The sequence below is a fragment of the Bubalus kerabau genome, chromosome 14 (assembly GCF_029407905.1).
Source record: "Bubalus kerabau isolate K-KA32 ecotype Philippines breed swamp buffalo chromosome 14, PCC_UOA_SB_1v2, whole genome shotgun sequence".
Classification (NCBI taxonomy): domain Eukaryota; kingdom Metazoa; phylum Chordata; class Mammalia; order Artiodactyla; family Bovidae; genus Bubalus; species Bubalus kerabau.
This window is the reverse complement of record NC_073637.1, coordinates 47,491,516-47,513,488: the sequence shown is the minus strand read 5'-3', so window position 1 is coordinate 47,513,488 and position 21,973 is coordinate 47,491,516. Positions and strand designations below refer to the sequence as shown.

Below are 21,973 nucleotides of genomic sequence, written 5' to 3'. Positions count from 1 at the left end.
CTGATGAAAAATATCATTTTTATGCTTATAGTGGGTTGCCCAAGAAGTTCATTTGAGTTTTTCCATAGCATCTTACCTAAAATCCAATGTACTTTTTGGCCAACCCAATGTAATTACAAATGTTAGGCGCCTAGATAATTTTAGCATAGAGGCTGGATGTAAGATCAACCAACCATGTCGATTAGTGTTGCAACTTTGAGGTATCTTGACCTCCAGGACATGGAAGAGGGCTGGAAACTGAGTTCAATCAATCCTGCTCATGTAATGAAACCCCAATAAAAACTCTGGACAGTGGAGCTGCCTAGTTGATAAACACATTATTCATGTGCTGAGAGGGTGATGCATCTGATTCCACACAAAGAAGGCATGCTCCTCCCAGGACCCTTCTAGATCTTGCCCCTAGGAGTATCCTTTATAATAAACTGTGATCATAAGTACAGTGCTTTCCTGAGTTCTGTAAGTTATTCTGGCAAATTATCAAGCCTGAGGAGGTTGTAGGATCCCATTCTTCATAGCCAGTGAGAAGTGTGAGTGGCCTGGGGACTCCCTAAAACGTGTGGCTAGTGGATGCCTCTGAAGCCAGGGCAGTCTTGTGGAGGACCTTTCCTCATAATCTATGAGGTCTGTGCTACCTCTGGCTAGTTAACATCAGAACTGAATTTCAAGACTTCCTTGGTGGTCCAGTGGTTAAGAATCTGCCTGCCAATGCAGGAGACATGTGTTCAATCCCTGGTCCAAGAAGATTTCACACACTGCAGAGCAACTAAGCCCATGTGCCACAACTACTGAAGCCTGCCCACCTAGAGCCCGTGCTCTGTAATAAGAGAAGCCACCGCAATGAGAAGCCCACACACTACAACTAGGGAGTAGCCCTCGCTTGCTGCAACTAAAGAGAAAGCCCAAGCGACAAAGACCCAGTGCAGTTAAAAATCAATCAATCAATTGAAAAAGAATTTCTGTTCACCCACTTGGGGTGGAAACAGAATAAGTAGACACAAACATGACATAAATATCTGTAGCCAAACTCAAAATTGCATGAAACCAGTTTGCCCTCCACACTAGGGCAAGAAAATGCAGGAAATACTAAATACAGCTTTTAAATGCCCATTCTTAACTGACTGCTCTCTGACTTCTCCAAATGTCTTTGGATCAGTATGATAAAATGAAATATCAAGAGTTTTAAAGACAAAATGGAGCTTAAAATCTTTCTCCGTTACTCCCTTGCTATGAAATAGTGGGCATATAACTTATTCTCTTTTGGCCATGGCCCTTTATCTTTCAAATGGGAATATTAAGGGCTAATTTGTAAAGCCGTTAAGGGAATGAACATAAAAAGATAAGATCTTGGCAAAAGACAGATGCACAGTGATTGCTATTTTCTTCTGTCCTTTAAGATTATTTCCAATTGGAATTGTTCTTTGAGAAAGATTTTCTTTTATCCAGATTCATCAAAAGGAAGTCAGAATGATTGATGTGGCTTCCCTGAACACTCAAAGACCTGTCTGACTTTGTGGCAATAGGCTAACTCAGCCTGTCAGATGTCAGTGACTGGGTAGAGTTTTGTTTTAAAGAGGATCTTCCCATAATTGTCTACCATCTCTGCTGAGCACGTGAACAGAGAACATCTCCACGGTATTTGCATCTGCTCTCTCCATGGTGCCTGCAGTTGCGTGTATGGCATTTGTCACAAACCATCTGGGTTGCAGGTGTTCTGTGTCTGTACTCTGCACGGCAGCACTGTCATAAGCAGTCCAAAATTTCAGTGAAGCCCAGAAAGCCTAGGGCTCAAAATAAAAGCCAGGCCTATGGGTACCTATGTGTCTCCTTAACCGCCTTCTTTTGACCTGCCTCCCTTCCATTTTGGGGGTGAAGTGGTTACAACTCTGAACCAAATCATCAGCATAGCTTTCTGGAGGAATGATCCTTTCCCATTTCCCTGGTCAAATGATTTCATTTCCCTGATCAAAATGATCACACAGAATGGTTGGTACCCATCCTTTGTGTGAAGTTTTAAAAAACACTTGTTTGCTCTGCCATGTACTGTGTTAGAAATTTACATGGGATATCCAGACACGTTTCTAAGGTTTTAGTCTATGCATTATGCAGACAGAGAGGCTGAGCCCTAAAACAATCACACTGCTTAAGAGAAAAGACAGGATTTATTTATTTTTTACACAAATATTCGTAGAAGCTTTATTGCAATAGCCTCAAACTGAAAACAAGCTGCCGAACCTACAAAATCTTATTTTTTTAACACAATCACACAAGGGAAAACAACCTTTTAATATACAACACTTCATGCATTCTACTACACCTATTCAAACATCCTTCAGTTAATCAAGAAATGAGCTAAAAGTAAGAACACAAGATGACAGATAGTACAAAATTAGTGTGCACTAACTAAAACAAGATTGAGGGCAAGAGGAGAAAGGGGCAACAGAGAATGAGATGGTTGAATGGCACCACCAACTTCATGGACCTGAGTTCGAGCAAACTCCAAGAGACAGCGAAAGACAGGGAAGCCTGGTGTACTGCAGTCCGTGGGGTTGCAAAGAGTTGGAATTTCAAGTTAGCAACTGAGCTTAGTTGCTAAACTGAACAGCAATCACTAAGACAAAATGAATAATTCCTTTGAAGTAAACATGGTCATCATCAATATTATTAAACTGTTGGTATAATTCCTAAAATATTATATACACACATGTTGAATATTAAAATCCAAAAATATTTAAAATCAGGTGTGTCTTACTTTAAAGCCCCTTTCCTTTACTGAAGGTTTATTAACTCACGTGGGCCTGCTTCTGAGAAAGATGGCTACTTATTTCGAAGTGGAATCATCTCTTATATTTATTCTCAGATTCCATCAAGTTTATGTTTTCTAGAAACTTTATTATGAAATTCTTTATTCTCTAAATGTGGCCTAGTCAACAGAGGCTATTTTCAAATAATCAAGAAAAGATGTAGTACCAGTTATACCCAAGTGTGAGTTTGCAGGCTTTAGGTTTTTTTAATACCCGGTTTCAACTTCATAGTTTGGGTTTAAACAGAAATTTATTCTGGAGGCTTTAGCAAAGCTGCTTCTCTTGCCCTCTCCTCTTAGTAATCAAATCCTGGATGCTTTCCTCGCCATGAGTGCTTAATGGCAGAATACATCATGTCATCATCCAAGGCAGAGTTTTTTGAGTGGCATATTCTCCTGGTAGGAGGGAAAAATCTGATCCAGGTGCCACAAAAAACAGATGGAAGTTTCCATACAAAACTATTAGTCTTGGATTGCTGGCTAGTGAATTTTGTTTTTCAAAAGTATGCCTTTGGGCTCTTACTGTCATCCTATTTCAGGAGTGATGTTTGGTATCTTGAGCTAAAATCCAAAGGTGTAATGGAGATAGATCAGTGGTAGGAAGTAGAGGACTCGGGGTAGTCGTGGCACACCCAGTCCATGGAGTAGGTTATAAGAGAGGTCTCAATTGTTACAACAGTGGATGTCAGGGGAAGTCAGCTGCTAGGGCTGTGAGGACTTAGTGAAATGATATAACAAGTGGATTAGGGAGAGTTCATGAATTAGGTTGTTGACATTTAATGAGATGATGTCTGTTATGAGCTTAAGCGTAGGGCTGTGTTCCTAGCAAGTTCTTAAAGGGCATTTCCTGTGAGTTCTAAGGTCAGTGTAGACGCAATAGCAAATCAAGGATGGATCAAGAATTTCCTGGCTTTTGGCTTTATAGAACATCATTTTCTCATCTTAGTTTTTAATTATTTTTTATTGAAGTATGGCTGCTTTACAATGTTGTGTTACTATCTGCTGTACAGTAAAGTGAATAAGTTATATGTTTATATATATCCACTCTTTGTTATATTTCCTTTCCATTCAGGCCACCACAGAGCACTGGGTAGAGTTCCCAGCACTAATACAGTAGGTTCTCATTAGTTATCTATTTTATACATAGTAGTGTCTATATGTCAATCCCTATCTCCCAGTTCATCCCACCCTCCCTCCCCCAACTTAGTAATCGTAAGTTTTTTCTCTACATTTGTGACTTTGTTTCTGTTTTGAAAATAAGTTCATCTGTTCCATTTTTCTAGGTTCCACATATAAGGGGTATTATACGATATTTGTTTTTCTCTTTCTGACTTACTTCACTTACATAACACTGTTTTCTAGGAACCTAAATGGACACACAAATCTTGGGATAACAGGAAAGCATGTAATAAATGATAGAGATTATAATTATTATTGCTGTTGTTATTATTACCATTAACATCAGTATCAAGAGGTAGTTGAACTGTCCTTTGATAAGTGAAATTATAGATACATACACAGTGACTAAATGCACTCAGAGAGGGAAAGCTAGTTGTTTTCCATTTCATCAAGAGAAGCACAAAGTTAAAGGAGCATTGTAGTAGAGTTCTGAGTCTTAGGAGCTCTGAGTTCTTCCAGCTGTGCAATTTGATTGGGATCCTTAATGGTTAGAATACACTCATTTCCAAAATTGCCCAATAAGAATTCTAGCATCAACTCCTAACCCATGGAATCAAACTCATCCTGAAAGTGTGCTGGGAATGTGTATTTTGAATAAACATCCCACGTGATACTTATGATTAGATTATTTCTGATAAACACTGGGTTAGAACAATCTAGAAGGGCCCACCTGCTCTAAAATTCTAAGTAAGAATTTCTATTAAGGAAACCTTTTTTTTTTTCCCAGTTTCAATTTCAGAGTGAAAGCTCTTGAGTCCTGGAATTGTGTTCTGTTGGCAATGTGGGTCCATGTGTATATGTTGTAGGGAAGTCACTAAGCAATAAGATTACTTGTAAAATGGTTAAATTCGAGGTCATCATTCCCTAGGATGGTTTAGAAATGACTGGACCACGACATGAGAGGTGAACAGATGACCTCTTGTTGTCTCTTAGAAACCTATGATTCCACAAGGATGACACAGGTTTCATGCATGATCTGTCCTGTTTACCCTCTCTTGTCTGAAATCAGTGAGTCACGAGAAACCAAAATTGCTACAGAAATGTCAATTTGGAAGACGTCTTTGTGTTAGTTAGAAGGATTTTTGTGGAATTATGACTTAAGCTTTTGTGTCTCAAAAGATGAGGTAGAATTTCCCTGGAAAAAGACTCAAGAGAACCCAAGGAAATGGGAGATTTATTTTGTATTAAATACTTGGAAAAAGCCAGGAATCTCAATCCATTAGTCATAACCAAGTGTCCAGTGATGGTGCTGTTTCTCTGATGACTCTTGGAAAGATGGCAGATGCTTTAATGTGACCTCCTCTTCCATTCTGGGCTCCCAGCCCTAGTCTGTGTTGTCTATTTACTTCATGGCTGAAACTGTTCTAATAGTCAACTCTTCTGCTTTCATTGTAGCCTATTTCTGCTCCAATCCATTCTCTACACTCCTGCCAGAATAATCTTGAAATGCTACCTTGCAAACATCAATACCTTTCTTAAACCTCAATGGCTCCTATTGTGTTTATATATGGATATTATAAAACTAAAGATTCTCAGATGGATAAGTACTCACAGTCATTGCTGTTAGCTCCTCAAATCCAAACAACTTTGTCCGGTGTTTAGGGACCTAAATAAGGACTCCTGCTTCTGAATGACAGAAACTGGCTTGAGGGAGAAGGAAAAGTCAATGGTTCACAAAACTAAATATCAGGAAGAAAAAATGTGGCTAGAACCAGGGGCTTAAACATCATTAGGATTCTCTGCCTATCTTTTCTCCTTAGTTCTCTCTGTTAGCTTCTGCCAGCTTAAAAAGGGTACAACATGAGAGTTTCGAGTTAAGTTTTATTTGGGGCAAAATGAGGATTATAGTCTGGGAGACAGCTTCTTAGATAGCTCTGAGAAACTGTTCCAAAGAGGCAGTGGGGAAGTCAGCATATATGTGGTTTTGGTGAAGGGGGAGTATATACAATCAAGCACATATTTTTTACCGAAGACTTCTTCTAGTCTCATAAAGGTTACTGCTAGTCACTGGAGCAGACAACACCATGAAGGATTTTAGTGCTTTTCTAGATATGAGGAGATATGAAAACTGGACTCATAAAATCATCTCTTGAAAATATCTAACTATCTGAAGACTTGTTCTGCCAGTTTTTGCCAGAGCACAGAGTGCCTTATTTCTTCTCTCCACCCTGAACTCCTTTCAAGGGGGTGTTGAAAGTCAGCATCTGCAGCAGCACTTGATTTAACCCTTGTAGAGGTAGAGGGCAAGTGCTCATGGCAAATGCTAATTTGTAGTTGACACTCTCTTTCTCTGTGACCTCTAGTGGCTTTAGGTTTACATTTTTATAGTTATTTCATTGGACAGAAAAAAATATTCAAGTCATTTCAAATTATAAATCCTGAAGAAGATATATCTCTTTGAATACCTTGGGATAGCAATGGGAAAGCGTAGAGGTTGACAGAGAAGGAATTAGTATCAGCCCCCGTTGGAACTACATGATGAGTTTGGGGTGGGGTGGGAGAGAGCAGTTCCTTAAAAGAAGGAGGTGCCTATCAGACTAAAATGAAGATTTGGGGGTAAACCAAGCAATTTTTTCTATTGCTAGCACATTGAAGGTTAAAATAAACTTCTATGAACATATTTAATGCTACTCTTTGAATTTTATATAAAACGATGTAAGTATAGACAATGTTTCTTCAATACGTTATGTACCTTTTGGCTTCTATAACTTTTGCAGTAGTTTCTTATATCTCAAATATCCTACCTTTTCTCTCTGCTTAGATGTGGCTACTTGACCTGACTGAAGTTACTGTTTCTTCTTGGCTTTCTCTGGGCTTCAAAGGTGACATGTGATGACTATGCCATGTTTATACAATTCAGTTGGCACTTAGGGTATCCTGTCTGGTATTAACAGTTACTCTTTCATGTGTATATCCTGTCTTACCTAATAGGTTATAACCATCCTCAGAACAGATGTATTTAAACTCCATTACAGAGATGATTGCTGCTGGCTATTATTACCGTTAAATCCCTACTTTATCGGAGAAGGCAATGGCACCCCACTCCAGTACTCTTGCCTGGTAGGCTGCAGTCCATGGTGTCGCTAAGAGTCAGACATGACTGAGTGACTTCACTTTCACTTTTCACTTTCATGCATTGGAGAAGGAAATGGCAACCCACTCCAGTGTTCTTGCCTGGAGAATCCCAGGGATGGGGGAGCCTGGTGGGCTGCTGTCTATGGGGTCGCACAGAGTTGGACACGACTGAAGTGACTTAGCTTAGCTTAGATGTGAAGAGAGAGGAATTTGGCAAACAACAGCAAGGAATCAAAGAATGAGAATACAGTTGCTTTCAGTATCAACAACTTATATTAATTGAACTGATAACCACCACTGTTATAAACTTTGATCAAGGAAAGAGCATGGTAGAAGTTTATCCCTCAGTGAGTGTGGGTATCAGTTTAGGAAAGGCTACCCACTCCAGTATTCTGGCCTGGAGAACTCCATGGACTGTATAGTCCATGGGATCACAAGGAGTCAGACACGACTGAGCATCTTTCACTCACTTAGGAAACATCTCCAAATGTTCTCAGTATTTTGAAAGGAGCTATTTCCAGGGCTGGGCTTCCCATATGTCTCTGTGGTAAAGAATCTGCCTGCCAGTGCAGCAGATCCAGGGGACTTGGTTCCATCCCTGGGTCAGGAAGATCTCCTGGAGTAGGAAATGGCAACCTGCTCCACTATGCTTGCCTGGAAAATTCCATGGACAGAGGGGCCTGATGAGGTACAGTCCATGGGGTTGCAAAGAGTTGGACGTGACTGAACACGCATGCACTTCCAGGGCTATCTCTGCATTGGTAAAGAAGAGTGTGGAGTTCTCTGTCTTTAAGGTCCTTTTTTTCACACTCATCTCTATACCTGAATATAAATACCTCTCTGTTTGACAGGGACAGTTTCACAATTAGCAAATTAAAACAACCTAAGTCTACACTCTAGAGAGTAGTGATGGTTTGCAACTTGTGTAAACCTGGGTATAAAGTATATTGTGTTGAGTACTCTAATTTGGAACTCAAATATTTTTTCAATAAGTTAACACATTGGATTTTCATCCTATGAATAAAATACTGAAGGTAGTCTATTGAATTAGATGCTTAGTAAAATAGATAGGATAGAAAAACATGGTTTTGTAGATTAAAACTTCAAGGAAATTTTTCATGACAAGTGTAGAATAAGGATTTCAAAATTGTTCCTTGGCCTGAATCTTTTTTCCCCATTATACTAATTCATTAAAACTGCTTCACAACTTGTGTAAGTTTCCAGATGGACCAGAGGAGATAGTGGGACTGCACTCATGAGGATAGTTTTAACTCCCATCCAGTCTTTCACATCAAGTCTTTAAACAACAAAACTGACCAAGTTTTGACTTCCCCCTAGGAAGAATGGGTAAAGCTGAAGGATGTAGAGAGCTGGAGTCAGTGACATTCTCAGACTTATGAGGAAAAGGAACCAAACTAAATTCAAATCTCAGACTTAAAAAAAAAAAAAACTTTGGATGTACAACACCAAGAGTGAACTCTAAGGCAAACTATGGACTTTGGGGGATAATGATGTGTCCTGATAGCTAAGGAAAGGGAACAGGAGAAGGGAGAAGTCTGTTCTTGGGACAAAGCACAGAATTAAGTACTGAACCCAGAACTGCAGCCAGGGAAGGGGCAGGAAAATTGAGAAGGCCATACACCCCAGGGACACAGACATGTTTACGGGCCTTAATGAGAACAACACCAGGTATGGGCTTCCCTGGTGGTCCATGGTTAAGAATCTACCTGCCAATGCAGGGGACATGGGTTCGATCCCTAGTCCAGGAAGATCCCAATAGCCGTGGGACAGCTAAGCCTGTGTGCCACCACTACTGAACCCCTAGGGCCTCTGCAACAGGAGAGGCCACTGCAATGAGAAGCCTGCACATTGCAATGACGAGTAGCCCCTACTCACTGCACCTAGAGAAAGCACAGCAGCCAAGACCCAGTGCAGCCAAAAATAAATAAATAAATAAAAAGAAGGAGAAAAGAAAAAAAAGAACACGGTAATTGTACCTCCCACCCCACACTGTGAAACTATGAAACTTCAAATGACAACAGCAAAAATATTTCTGGGCAAGGGTTGTTAGAGGAATAAGAATGTGCACAGAGAACCAGTTTGAGGCATAACCTAAAGGGAACACCAGAAATTCAGGATCCTACAGCCATTGCTTTGATGTACATCAGCCACCTTAGAAACAGGTATCTATAGAGATTTGAAAATCTGTGATTCATGGCATGTAACCTAGCAACAACAACAACAAATCATAAAACTAGCCCAGTTACTAACTGGATTAATGGAAAGGCTTCCTTTACAATTTTAGCAGAAGGAAAACAGTGCCCATGACAGTGGAAGTGGAGAGGTTAATTTTAAAAGCGCACAAAGAACTTACACAACTCAACCTCTAAAAAAACCAATCAGTTAGAAAATGGACAGAGAACCTGGATAGACGTGTTTCCAAAAAAGACATACAGATGGCCAATAGACATATGAAAAGATGCTCAACATTAATAATCATCAGGGAAATGAAAATCAAAACTTCAATGAGTTTTGATAGCCAGTCAGAATAGCTATCGTCAAAAGAACAAATAACAAGTTTTGAGGATGTGGGGGAAAGGGAACCCTTGTGCACCATTGGTAAGAATGTAAATTGGTGCAGCCACTATGCAAAGAAGTATGCAAAAAATTAAAAACAGAACTACAATACAATTCGTCAATCTCACTTCTGGATAGTTTTCTGAAGAAAACAAAAACACCAATATGAAAAGATATACGCACCATATGCTTATCACAGCATAGTTTAAAATAGCCAAGCTATGGAAGCAACCTAAGTGCTGTCCATAGATGAATGGATAAAAAGGATGTGGTGTATACATGCAATTAAATATTATTCAGCCATAAAGAAGAATGGAATCATACCATTTGTGACAACATAGAGGAGCCTAGAGGATAATATTCTAAGTGAATTAAAACAGAGAAAGACAAATGTCATATGATTTCACTTATATATGTCATCTAAAATACAAAATCAGAGAAGGCAATGGCACCCCACTCCAGTACTCTTGCCTGGAAAATCCCATGGACAGAGGAGCCTGGTAGGCTGCAGTCCACGGGGTCGCTAAGAGTCGGGCACGACTGAGTGACTTCACTTTCACTTTTCACTTTCATGCATTGGAGAAGGAAATGGCAACCCACTCCAGTGTTCTTGCCTGGAGAATCCCAGGGACAGGGAAGCCTGGTGGGCTGCTGTCTATGGGGTCGCACAGAGTCAGACACGTCTGAAGCGACTTAGCAGCAGCAGCAAAATACAAAATAAATGAACAAACGAAAAAACAGAAGCAGTCATAGACACAGAGAACTAACAAGTGGTTGCCAGAGGGAGAAGTATGGGGATGAATAAAATAGGTGAGGAAAGTTAAGAGGTCAAATTTCCAGTTACTAAACAAATGAGTCACCGGGATGAAGTGTACAACATTAATAATGTGATATCTTTGTATGGTGATAGATGATAACTAGACTTATCATAGTGATCATTTTGTAATGTGCAGAAATATCCAATTTCTATGTTGTACACCGAAATTAATATCATGTTGTAAGTTAACTGTAATTCAGAAAGAAACACAGAAATTCATAGGAAAAGAGATCAGATTTGTGGCTACCAGAAGCAGGGGGTAAGAGGTGGGGGGACAGGGAATTGGTTGAAAACGGTCAAAAGGTAGAAATTTCCAATTATAAATAAGTACTAGGGATGTAGGTCTAACCTGGTATCTCAGTTGGTAAAGAATCCACCTGCAATGCAGGAGACCCCCATTCAATTCCTGGATCAAGAAGATCCCCTGGAGAAGGGATAGGCTACCCACTCCAGTATTCTTGGGCTTCCCTGGTGGCTCAGAGGGTAAAGAATCAGCTTGCAATGCAGGAGATCTGGGTTGGATCCCTGGACTGGGACGGTCCCCTGGAGGAGGGCATGGCAACCTACTCCACTATTCTTGCCTGAAGAATCCCCATGGAAAGAGGAGACTGGTAGGCTATAGTCCGTGGGGTTGCAAAGAGTTGGACATGACTGAGCGACTAAGCACACACAGCACTGGGGATGCAATGTACAATATGATTAAATAATTAACACTACTGTATATTGTATATGAAAGTTGTTGAGAGAGTAAATCCTAAGAGTTCTCATCACAAGAAAAAATATTTTTTCCCTTTTATTTTGTATCTGTGTGAGATTATGTGTGTTCACTACACTTGTGATAATCATTTCATGATGTATAAGTCAAATCATTATGCTGTACACCCTAAACTTATATATAGTGTTGTATGTTGATTATATTTCAACAAAACTGGAAGAAAATAAAGACTGTGGTATTGGTGAAAAGACAGACTGATAGATAAATGGAATAGAATGGAGTCCAGCAATATACCCACAGAAATATAATCAACTGATTTGTAACAAAGACACAAAGGCAGTTAAATAAAGAAATGCTAGTCTTTTCAACAGATCCTATAGGAACAAGTGAATGATCATATATCTGAAAAAAAAAAGGGACTTCAATACATATGTCACATTTTATATAAAAATTCACTTTTATCAAGGTTCATATCAACAGCAGTCATGCTGATATCATTTGCCCCTGGTATGATGTAAGAACGACAATTACCTATGTGATATTCTTCCCCCAAATCCATAATATCATCTGTTCACGAGAAAACAGACAGACTGAAATTGAGGTGTATTTTACAAAATAGCTTACTGGGGATATTTTATATAATATTTTCAATGATTCTGTAAGTCTAAAATTATTTCAAAATTAAAAGTTAAAAAAAAGAGAGAAACTGACATGAATTTACATATTATATTTCCCTTGGAGGAGAAGCTTGAGGCAGATTCAACCCATAGGAGCAGGCAGGGAAGCCAATCAAATTAGCACTTAAAGGATTTATACTTGATGCCATTAAACTTCCAAATGTTTCTTAAACTTAACTGATGTGTATGAGGCCATTTCATTTTCTGTGCAGAAGAACTTTGGTGGAGGAACTGGAGCTTCTGAAGGCAACATGCTGGCTGTTAGTTAACCCCTGTCCTACTTATGCCTTCAGCACTTAATTTCCACATTTTCCACTCCCAGGATTGCAACTTGGGACTCTAATTCTCCAGGCTGGAGCCTCTTGACTTTACCTCTGCCATTTATTTCCCCCAGATTTATGAGCTTGTGTGACATTTACCAGGATCTACCCTTCTGTCAAGGGCTTCCCTGGTGGCTCAGTTCTAAAGAATCCATCTGCCAGTGCAGGAGATATGGGTTCAGTCCTTGGGATGGGCCCTTGGAGAAGGAAATGGCAACCCACTCCAATATTCTTGCCTGGCAAATCCCATGAATGGGATTTGATGGGTTGCAGTCCATGGGATTACAAAAGAGTTCGACACAACTTAGCGACTAAACAACAGTAACCCTTCTGTCAAAGCAGCCATAATGATCTGATTTCACAAAGGTAGGCTTGACCTACATTAAGGTTTCACTTGTAATGTAGGTGTTGCATTCTACATCTTAGTAAAGTGACAGAAAAGAGAAATGCAGACTGTGAAAGGATGAGGTGTGGACCCCATTCACAGTGATATCCCCTTCTTGGGAGCTGAAGCTGATGAAGACAGACCCTCACTGGCCATGTATTTACACCAGTCCCTATTTGAACAACCAGAGTCTCTCTGCTAGGAATTAGAAATTTGAACTAAAAGATACAGGAATATAAGACTAAGACAAAGTGTAGGAACTTCTGTCACTCAGGGGCCCAGTGTTATCTTAATTCTACTGTTTCTGAGGCTTAGATACAACCTGTATTAGTACCTATGGCTGTTGTGGCAAATTACCACAAACTGGGTGACTTAAAACAACAGATGTGAATTCTCTCATAGTCCTGGAGGCCAGAAGTCCAAACTCATGATGTCAGCAGGGCGTACTCCCTACAGAGGCTCTCAGGGAGAAAGTGTTCCTCTCTTCCCTCGCTTATGGCTTTTTGGCTTGAAACCACGTCACTCCCATCTCTGCCTCTGTCTGCACATTGTCTTTTCTTCTGTCTTTCTGCTCTGTGTCTCTTATGAAGACACTTGCCACTGCATGTAGGGCCCACCTGGATAATCAAGGATGATTTTCTCATCTCAAGACAACTTAATTACACGTACAAAGACAGATGATTTTTCTAAAGCACATTGACAGATTCTGGAGAATATGGTATAAACATAATTTGGGCAGGGACTACCATTCAACCAAATACATCACCCTTCCAGTTAATGTTTTCTTAAATTAAATAGTGCCAGTTTCTAGTGCATGCCTGCTTGCTCAATTACCTCAGTCATGTCAGACTTTTTTGTGATCCTATGGACTGTAGCCCATAAGGCTCCTCTGTTCATGGGATTCTCTAGGTAAGAATACTGGAATGGGTTGCCATGCCCTCCTCTAGGGGATCTTCCCGGCCCAGAACCCATATCTCCTGTGTCTCCTGCATTGGCAGGCAGCTTCTTTACCCACTGAGCCACCTGGGAAGCCCACAAGTTCTTTTACTGGCAACCAAAAGAACTTATATAGTTTGGTCTCTTGATGCTAGTCGCAGCAGTTATAAGTGGCTTGTGTCATTTGTTTACTAAACTTGACTTCAGAAATTCTTCAACTTATGTGTAGTAAAAACTGCATTGGAGCATGTTAAAAATGCAGGTTTCTGCCCTCCTCCCTAGAGTTTCTCAAAAAATTGGCCCAGGAATCTGCATTTTTAACAGTGTTCCCAAATGGTCCTGATGATAAAAGAAAGGGAAAATTGTCAAACCTCAGATCCATTCATGTGCCTTCAAATAAAAGCAAGAGGAGAAGCGATGAAAAATAATTTGAAAACTTTAATTAATGATGTTGTTTATGTGGTAAAAACATAAAATCTTTTAAATAAGGTACATTCAATTTCTCAGAGCATCTAATATTCAGATAATTTATATTTCATACACTTTCCAACATTGAACAATTGACCACATAATGCATTTTCTATAAAATGGTATTACAGCTTATACAGGTTAAAGTATATTACAAAAATACTCTACACAGGAAGAATGGCAGTACATATTAGGAAATGCTACAAACATTCTGTTAAAAATATATATTTTTATCTCTTTCATGTATCATAATAATAAACAGAATATATATATTTTTCTTTCTAAAATTAAGTCTTACACAGTTTCCCTTTAGGATGGTAATATGTACAAACCTTATATCTGAATGAATATAAATAGCAAATACTATAATAGTGTTACAGATATATTAGTAACTTTTACAGAAAAAAAATGGCTTTTAAATAAAAGCCTCTAGTACAGCTGAAATCTCAAAGCTATTTAAATTAGACATTCTGATATTTAGTACGACACAATGGAGTCTCATTTCTTATTTCCAGTTGAATTACTGCAAGCAGTAACAAGAGAAAATAGAGGCAGTAGATATTGGACCAGATGTGTCAGCTGGATGAACTATTTGGGGTTTATTATACTTTGGGGGAGAGAGAAGAGTTCTTTCTCCACACCATAGTTTCTTTTTGGGCCCTGGGGTCAAAGCTAGTCCTTGGTGATGAGAAAGAAATCATTGTTCCCTCCTCAAGCGCCTGAGAAACAGTCTACTCATTCATCAGATCTGGTCCATGGTGAGGAAACAGTTCCGTGACCATTTCCGGTTATAAGCAGCTTATCTTTAATGACTGGACCTGGTTTCCTATCATGTCTAAAAACAGCTTCCGATATAACCTGTACATGGTGAAGCTGTGAAGGAACCGGATGGTCTTCTTGAGACTCTGAATGACAGTCTTGGGGAAGTGGTACGTCTTCAAGTGCTTTAGGGCGTGCAGCAGGCCCTTCCGCGTGTCCTGGTCGCCATTTTTTATCCTCCACAGGCTGAGCAGCTTCAGGAGTTGCTCACTTGATTTGCACGTCTTCACTGTTTTCTCAACGTCTTCGGTCGTCACTTTCTTCCCCGGCAAGCTTTCCATCAACTTTAGAAGCTGCTCAAAGGTGAGGTTCAGGTGTCCAATGTGCCTCCGCACGCTGTTTTCACAGAGGTCGATGTCTGAATGAAGCAAAAACAGAGACATTTCTTCACACAGTCTATCTAAAGCCACTACAGAACTACCCCGAGGCAAAGGGAGTTCCCCAGCATTTCATAATTTAAAGGCTGACCTCCTCCTTTCCTTTGAGGGAGGGCTCAGGTCACGCTAGTTATTTCTGAGAACTGAGTTCAATATTATTTTGTGTTACAACAGAATAATATGCTTTCTGTATTCTCGGCATCCAACAGAGCTTTGTGAAAAGCCCACATTTGGAAAATAACAGTAAGAAACTAGAGACACATTGCTCTCAGTTTTCTAATAAAATCTGAAGAAATGAAAAGCATAACATTTTAGAAAAAATACAGTTAGCTATTTGTAATATAAACTTTCATTAATTGATACCAATATATGTGCTATTTGAAAAATTAGTTGCTTCAAATACTCTTTAATAAATAGCACCAGAGGATTATCAGCACACAGGAGATCTGAAAATCCAATAATACGAGGCCAGAGAACAGTAGGATACACATGGCCTAGAGAATATTTTGGTAATGAGCTAGGACATAAACATAGACGAGTAAGTAATGTTTCTGTTGATGACATGAGTCATTTAGTATCTGTAAGACCTACGGCAAGTCCCTTCATCTTTCTGGGATAAAATGTCTTCATTTATAAAACAGGGAATTCTGTCCCATCCAATTCTAACTGTCTCTGTTTCTCTACTTCCCTTTCTTTCTGCTTCAGGGCTAATTATACTTTCAAAGAATACATTTTGTTTGCCAAAAACAGAAGACAAGTTTACTCTGCACAAGTGAAAGCATTCAACTGTCAAAGATGTTAGTCTCCTAAAATCTGTTGCCTCAGTTTCAGATGTTTGAGGCTTTAGAGTTGTGTAGGATTCCTCAATCATTTAACTACACGTGAAGAGCAGAATGGATTTCTCATTAACATTGCATCATGAAAGCCCCTTGACCATTTTTTTCCAGAATGTCCTCCCAATGCTAATTCAAGTCAGAACTTTCTCTTCTGTGTATCCCAAAGCTTATAGTACACTCTGGATGAAACTTACTTCCTTTTCCCTTCTGTATTAATTCACTCCCATCATAATACACACACACACACACACACACACACACACACAGTTTCAAAAGGAGATTCTTTACAAAACTAAAACATGAGAGTACTTGGATTTAAATAGCCCCTTTCTCCAAGAAGCTCAAACACTTTAAAGAACTTATCTCATTAATCCTCACGACATGTGCTATTAAAATGGTAATTTTAAAATAGACTGTATTGTGAGGATTAATGAGAGGATACCTAGACACTTAGATTCTCTCTGGAGAGAATTACCAGATAAATACCACATAGTTTCTTGGTAGAACTGCGAGGTAAGATCTAAAATAGTTAAAGAACTTCTAGATATATCAGACAGGATGCTCGCACACCTACTAAGGGATCCAGAGTCAGATTTCCTGAGGTTTATTCCTACATTTGAAATGTATTTTCTCTCCTTCTAGAGAGACAGTTGAAAAATTGGAGAGTAGAGTAGGTGAAAATAAAACCTCGCATGACTGATCTAGGAACAGCTTCTCCTCTATCATTTGAAAACTATTTCAGTCCAACAATAATTCCCAAAGGGAAACAGCATCCATACAACTAAACAGGTACATAGTCTCATTTCTGTTGTATGATGAGCAGGTGTTCTGATTTCTGTTTGAGTTGTTTAGTTCAGGCTACCATACCTTGGATGATCTTCTTGACCATATCTTGGTCTTTGTTTTGATGCTTCCATAACTTCAGCAGCTGGAAAGTCTGTTCTCGTGAGTTGTGTCGCTGTTTTATCCTCTCTACGCTCTCTGCATTTACTTTGGTGCCAGGCAGATTGTCTACCAGGACACTGAGCCAGTTCGGGGTAAGCTTTGTAGGAACAGCAAACCTGAAGAACGCCTCCTCACACAGGGTCATGTCTAAAAGGAAGGTGGGAAGATTAAGAAGATTTACTCAATAATTTGGGCTTCCCTGGTGGCTCAGATGGTAAAAAATCTGCCTGCAATGCAGGAAGCCTGGGTTCAATCCCTCAGTAGGGAAGATCCCCTGGAGAAGGGAATGGCAACCCACTCCATTATTCTTGCCTGGGAAAATCCCAGGGACAGGAGAGTCTGGTGGTCTACAGTCCATGGGATCACAAAGAGTCGGACATGACTAAGCGACTCACACTTTCACTTTCACTCAGTAATTGGAATCTTGGATGTCTAATGGATAATAATAATAACAGGAAGAAGAAGAAGGAAAGGGAGAGGGAGATGGAGAAAAAAAGGACAAAAACCAACACAGTTGCGTTTTCCAGAATATTGCATGCTAAAATGAAAAATTTGAATAAAATCAACCTTCTATTGCCTAATGTTAATGGCAGATTGCCAATCCAGCTCAGTCCCATGAAATATTCTTTTAGAATATATTGTGGGGAAGAGTTTACTAAATGTCTAATAAGAATATAGTATTGCTATAAAAAATTACAGCAAAAATTCTATTACTTAATATAATATTAACATATTTTAAAGTAACTATTAAACATTCTTTTAAAGGTTTAGCTGGTATCTATAAGTTACTTCAAGGCCAGTGTCAAATCATTGTCTTTAAGAAAGCCTGAAAAGTAACCTGAAATAGCATATTATTTTCTGCACACACACATATGTAGTATCTTTGGGAACAAGGGTGGATACAGAAGTATAAGCATACATTAAGTGGGAAAATAATCAAACACAAAAACTTGTCATTTAGAAAAAAGGTCCAAGAAGCTGAGTGTCTGGGTAGCATTAGTCTATCGTAGGGATTAAGAGTCTGTGTTTGGATTCATTAGGTCTGGGTTTGAATCCTGACTCTGCCATTCAAGTTCATACAGTAACTTGAACAAACTTCACAGTGTTTTTGTAAAGATTAAAACCCATATAGCAAAAGTGTCTGGCAAATAGTAAGTGTTCAAAGAGTGATATAAATAAAATTATAAATGGATTAAAGAGAATGTTAAAGTTAGATGTCACTCCTTTTAACATCCCTCCCCACATTCCATCATTTAATAAGAAAGCAGACAGGATGAATGACTTAGCCAAGATTTTTATAAGACAGAAAAAATGTTGGAACCAGGCTTAAATCTTAAATCTCCCAATCCACGTTGCTATGTTTTATATACATCTATGTTGCACAAAAAGATGTTTGAAGAGAGTCAAGCTGATTAAATACTAAAAGGTCAGTTATCCTTGGTGTGATGAGTCCTTGGTAGGAGGTCTGAGACTAGTGTGGTGGCAGGAGTGACAAGATGAGGACACCAACCTGATTAGTGTCATCACCAACATGGGGTGCACTCAGATACCTTGAACTTGGAGCTAGTGACCCTTCCTGAATAGAGTTTAAGACATATACAGGAACTCAGTACTTCTTGCAATAGATGCAGTAATACCACAGGTAACAAAGCCAGTATTGCCTTTCTAATTTGTCATCTATTTATATCACCGTGGCTCAGATGTAAAGACTCCGCCTGCAATCCGGGAGACCTGGGTTTGATCCCTGGGTTGGGAAGATCCCCTGGAGAAGGAAATGGCAACCCAGTCCAGGATTCTTGCCTGGAAAATCCCATGGACAGAGGTGCCTGGAGGACTGGGATGGTCCATGGCATCGCAAAGAATTGGACACGACTGAGCGACTAACACAATCCAATCCAAGTACTCTCAATTACTTGGCTTCTTAGTTGCCAATTTATACTTTGGCTAATAATACAGGTGTGCTTAAAAGTGATAAAAATGCATAGCTTAAAAACATTCTGCAACTCGGACTCTGATAATGTGACCTTCAACATAATCTTACTTCACCCCTTTTCTGTGGGTAATGTGATTCAAGTGTGAAAGTCAGGGTTTGGAGCACTATTATAGGAAGATGGAGACTTTTTGAAAGATTTTTGAGTTGTGGCTTTAGCAATGATGCACAGAGAATAGTCTTAGTTGGTTAAAATTCAAGAAAGGAGAAATACAAGTTTAACTAAGAAGGAACAGAGGGTCTTGTATTCAACCCAGAGGTGGTACGAAGATTGATATTTTGAAACATAATTACCTATTCCGCATTTGTGAGTCGATGATTCGCTGCTACCAGAACATATATTGTCATGTGTTGCGTTTCCTTTCTGAGTTAGAAGGAGCCCAAATGCACTGCAGTTCGTGTGTTTTCTACAGGGCGCTTTGGATGATGTCTCATTCGAGAAGAACCCATCTGGACATCTTTTGCAAACTGTATTTCGCTCCGGGGTTCCTACAAAAATATCAAGCCGTTTAGCACATTGTTCTCAAGTACTCTCGCAGCAGAAACCATCTTAACAGAGTTGGGCTAAGACTTTTCACTTGGTTTTTACTGCTACTATTATGTTGCAGGAAACTTCAGGCTTTTTCATTTTTCACTTCATTAGACAGAACAAAACTTCTACAGTGAACCCCTTAGGCATTCTTTCCTCCTTGTAATATGAACACAAATGTGTTCTGTTGTTACCTACAAAGCACATAATGGGAGAGGAAAGAAAAGAAGGGTAGGATATTCAATTAGTCCTGCCTGTGCTGAAGTTGTCAGGAAGATCTTGTTGTCAGCCATATTCTCCACACAATTATCCCTGGAAAATCATGAAGATAACTGCTGTGTAACCGCTGTAATATCATTCTTTGAAATCAGTACCCGTGGTATGCCACATCGTTAAATCCCAATCGATTCCTACGGAAGTTCTTTCTTTTCTGAATCCTAATTGTGAAGTAATTCTTAAGTGTGCTAACCCCAAGAAGTAAAAATTTACAACATTATAATAAACTTTTGAAGGTGGCAATAAAGTTAACTGTGGACTTAAGCGTAAGCCTGCAGTTACATAATAAATGGAAGATGATATACCATTTGCTTAAACTGTTGAGTTTAAAAAGGGCACAGTCGTTAAAATTTCAGGCAAGGGTGACTGAAAGGGCATTTTCTTTCATGGTGGAAAGATACTTGATAAATTTGGGGAAATCATTGGCAGGAAAACTTGAACCAGTCAACAACCCAAGATGCTATTAAAATTAACATCTTTAAAACCCTTGACTCTATGCCTGAGTAGATCATACATTATAGCGTATTTGCATATGAAAATACCTCCATCTAGTGTAAGCTAGTTGAACAGATTTAGACTCCAGTGTTCAAATGTAGCTATTACAGGGCAATTCTGGCTGACACAAGATGCCAAATACTAAAGAAACAAATGAAAGTTAGAGAAAGTTAATAAACTTCATTTATTAAAACTTTTAACCTCCCATTTCATTGCATTCTCTACCAAAAAAGGGAAAAAGAGCACAGTGAATTTGGTTTTATTTTCACTTCTGGCTTCTTTCTTTTCTAAAGGGTTTGATAATGCATTGACCAGTAAAAATGACAAAAAGGTGGCAGAAAAAAAGAAAAGGGGAGACCAAGCATGAAATTTTAACATGTTAAATGCCCTTTCCAGGGTTGCAGTGACATTATCTTAGGAACCACCTTACAAAGTGGTCTCTTTTTTTTTTTAGTACTTTCTTACTATACTCCTCTCCTTAAAGGGGATCCAACTCCACACCAAATTCTACAGTATCATAAGCAGAGGTATTCGGGCATGGACTGCATGGTATTATTTTATTGTGAATATTCTGGGAATAAATGGTCTTAGACATCTGGATCCAAATCTGCCTTTGTCAGCTGCACAAAGAAGAATCTTTCATTCTTCACATACGTGTTGATGGCTTGGGTGTTCTTCTGCATTCCAATGAGAAGGTCATAGGCACAAGACACTCTTCCAGGTAATTTAGCCTTTAAAGTTCCTTACCAAGAGGAATCCAAGAATTATAGAAGGAAAGTTTCTTAATATATGTGGAGGCTTTATGTAATGACCTTTCTGTAAAGGGCTTCCCTCTTTCATGATTGACAGAACTTCTTATAAAAGGATGTATCCATCTAAGTAAATGATTTTGCCTTGTTAATGTCAAGAGAAACACCCGAACTATAATCTGGCAGGCAAAACGTGAAACAGAATGGCAAGAGGAATTTTGCTTTTCAGTTGAGAATTCACCATGCTAGGCACAGACAATTATATAAGAATTACACAACTAATAGAACTATACTACAGTTGATCCTTGAACAATGGTGGGTTAGAGGACCCAACCTCCTTGCACTGGAAAATCCCATTATAACTTTATAGTCAGCCTTCTATAGCCAGAGTTCTGCATTCACAGATTCACACAACTGGGATCAGTATTACTGTAGTATTACTGAAAAAAATTTGCATAGAAGTGGACCCACGAGGTTCAAACCCATGTTATGCTGTTCAAGGGTCAGCTGTAAAATCTGAAGACGAGGCAATCTGACTTCAAAACAACAGAGAATGAATATTAAATACTCTTTAGACTAAAACTGCAGAATCTTGCCTTCTCTTTGGTCTGGAAACCTTTTATATTTTAGGCAGAGAGAAGTGAGTAAATAAATAAACCTCAGTGTACCTTTGTGCTAAGACTTCTGTTGCCTGCTTACTTCATTCTACAAACCGATTTTCATGCTTATATGAGTAAAATTCTTACTATTTCCATTATTTTTCAAAACTTTCTAGTTTCCAAACTGCAATGCCCTGCTTAATGAATTTTCCTACATATATAAATTACTGAATTGAATTAAATGCATCTGTTTCTGTTGGATGGGCTTCTCCCTCTACAACTTGGGTTAGCTTTTGAGTCCCAAATTGTCATCCAGTAAAAATTAGGAAGTGTCACCAATTTCTCCCTCAAAGACTTATACTAGAGGCATTTTAAGGAACTGTCATGCAATTTTCACCTTCTGTGACTG

The 21,973-nt window shown here is 39.1% G+C and overlaps 1 protein-coding gene and 1 long non-coding RNA gene across 2 annotated transcripts in view; one reads left to right on the top strand and one right to left on the bottom strand.

Moving 5' to 3' along the window:
• The window catches only part of LOC129626854 (uncharacterized), a 45,782-nt gene that overhangs the window by 7,798 nt on the left and 16,011 nt on the right, over positions 1–21,973 (top strand). The window lies entirely within an intron of this gene.
• Positions 13,923–21,973, bottom strand: part of TNFRSF11B (TNF receptor superfamily member 11b) — a 28,129-nt gene continuing 20,078 nt past the window's right edge. The window contains exons 3-5 of the mRNA XM_055546352.1: positions 19,211–19,405; positions 16,849–17,073; positions 13,923–15,126 (exon numbers count right to left, since the gene is read on the bottom strand). Of these exons, the coding sequence (XP_055402327.1) occupies positions 14,738–15,126; positions 16,849–17,073; positions 19,211–19,405 (809 nt within the window). The 3' untranslated portion in view covers positions 13,923–14,737. The remainder of the gene's footprint in view (positions 15,127–16,848; positions 17,074–19,210; positions 19,406–21,973) is intronic.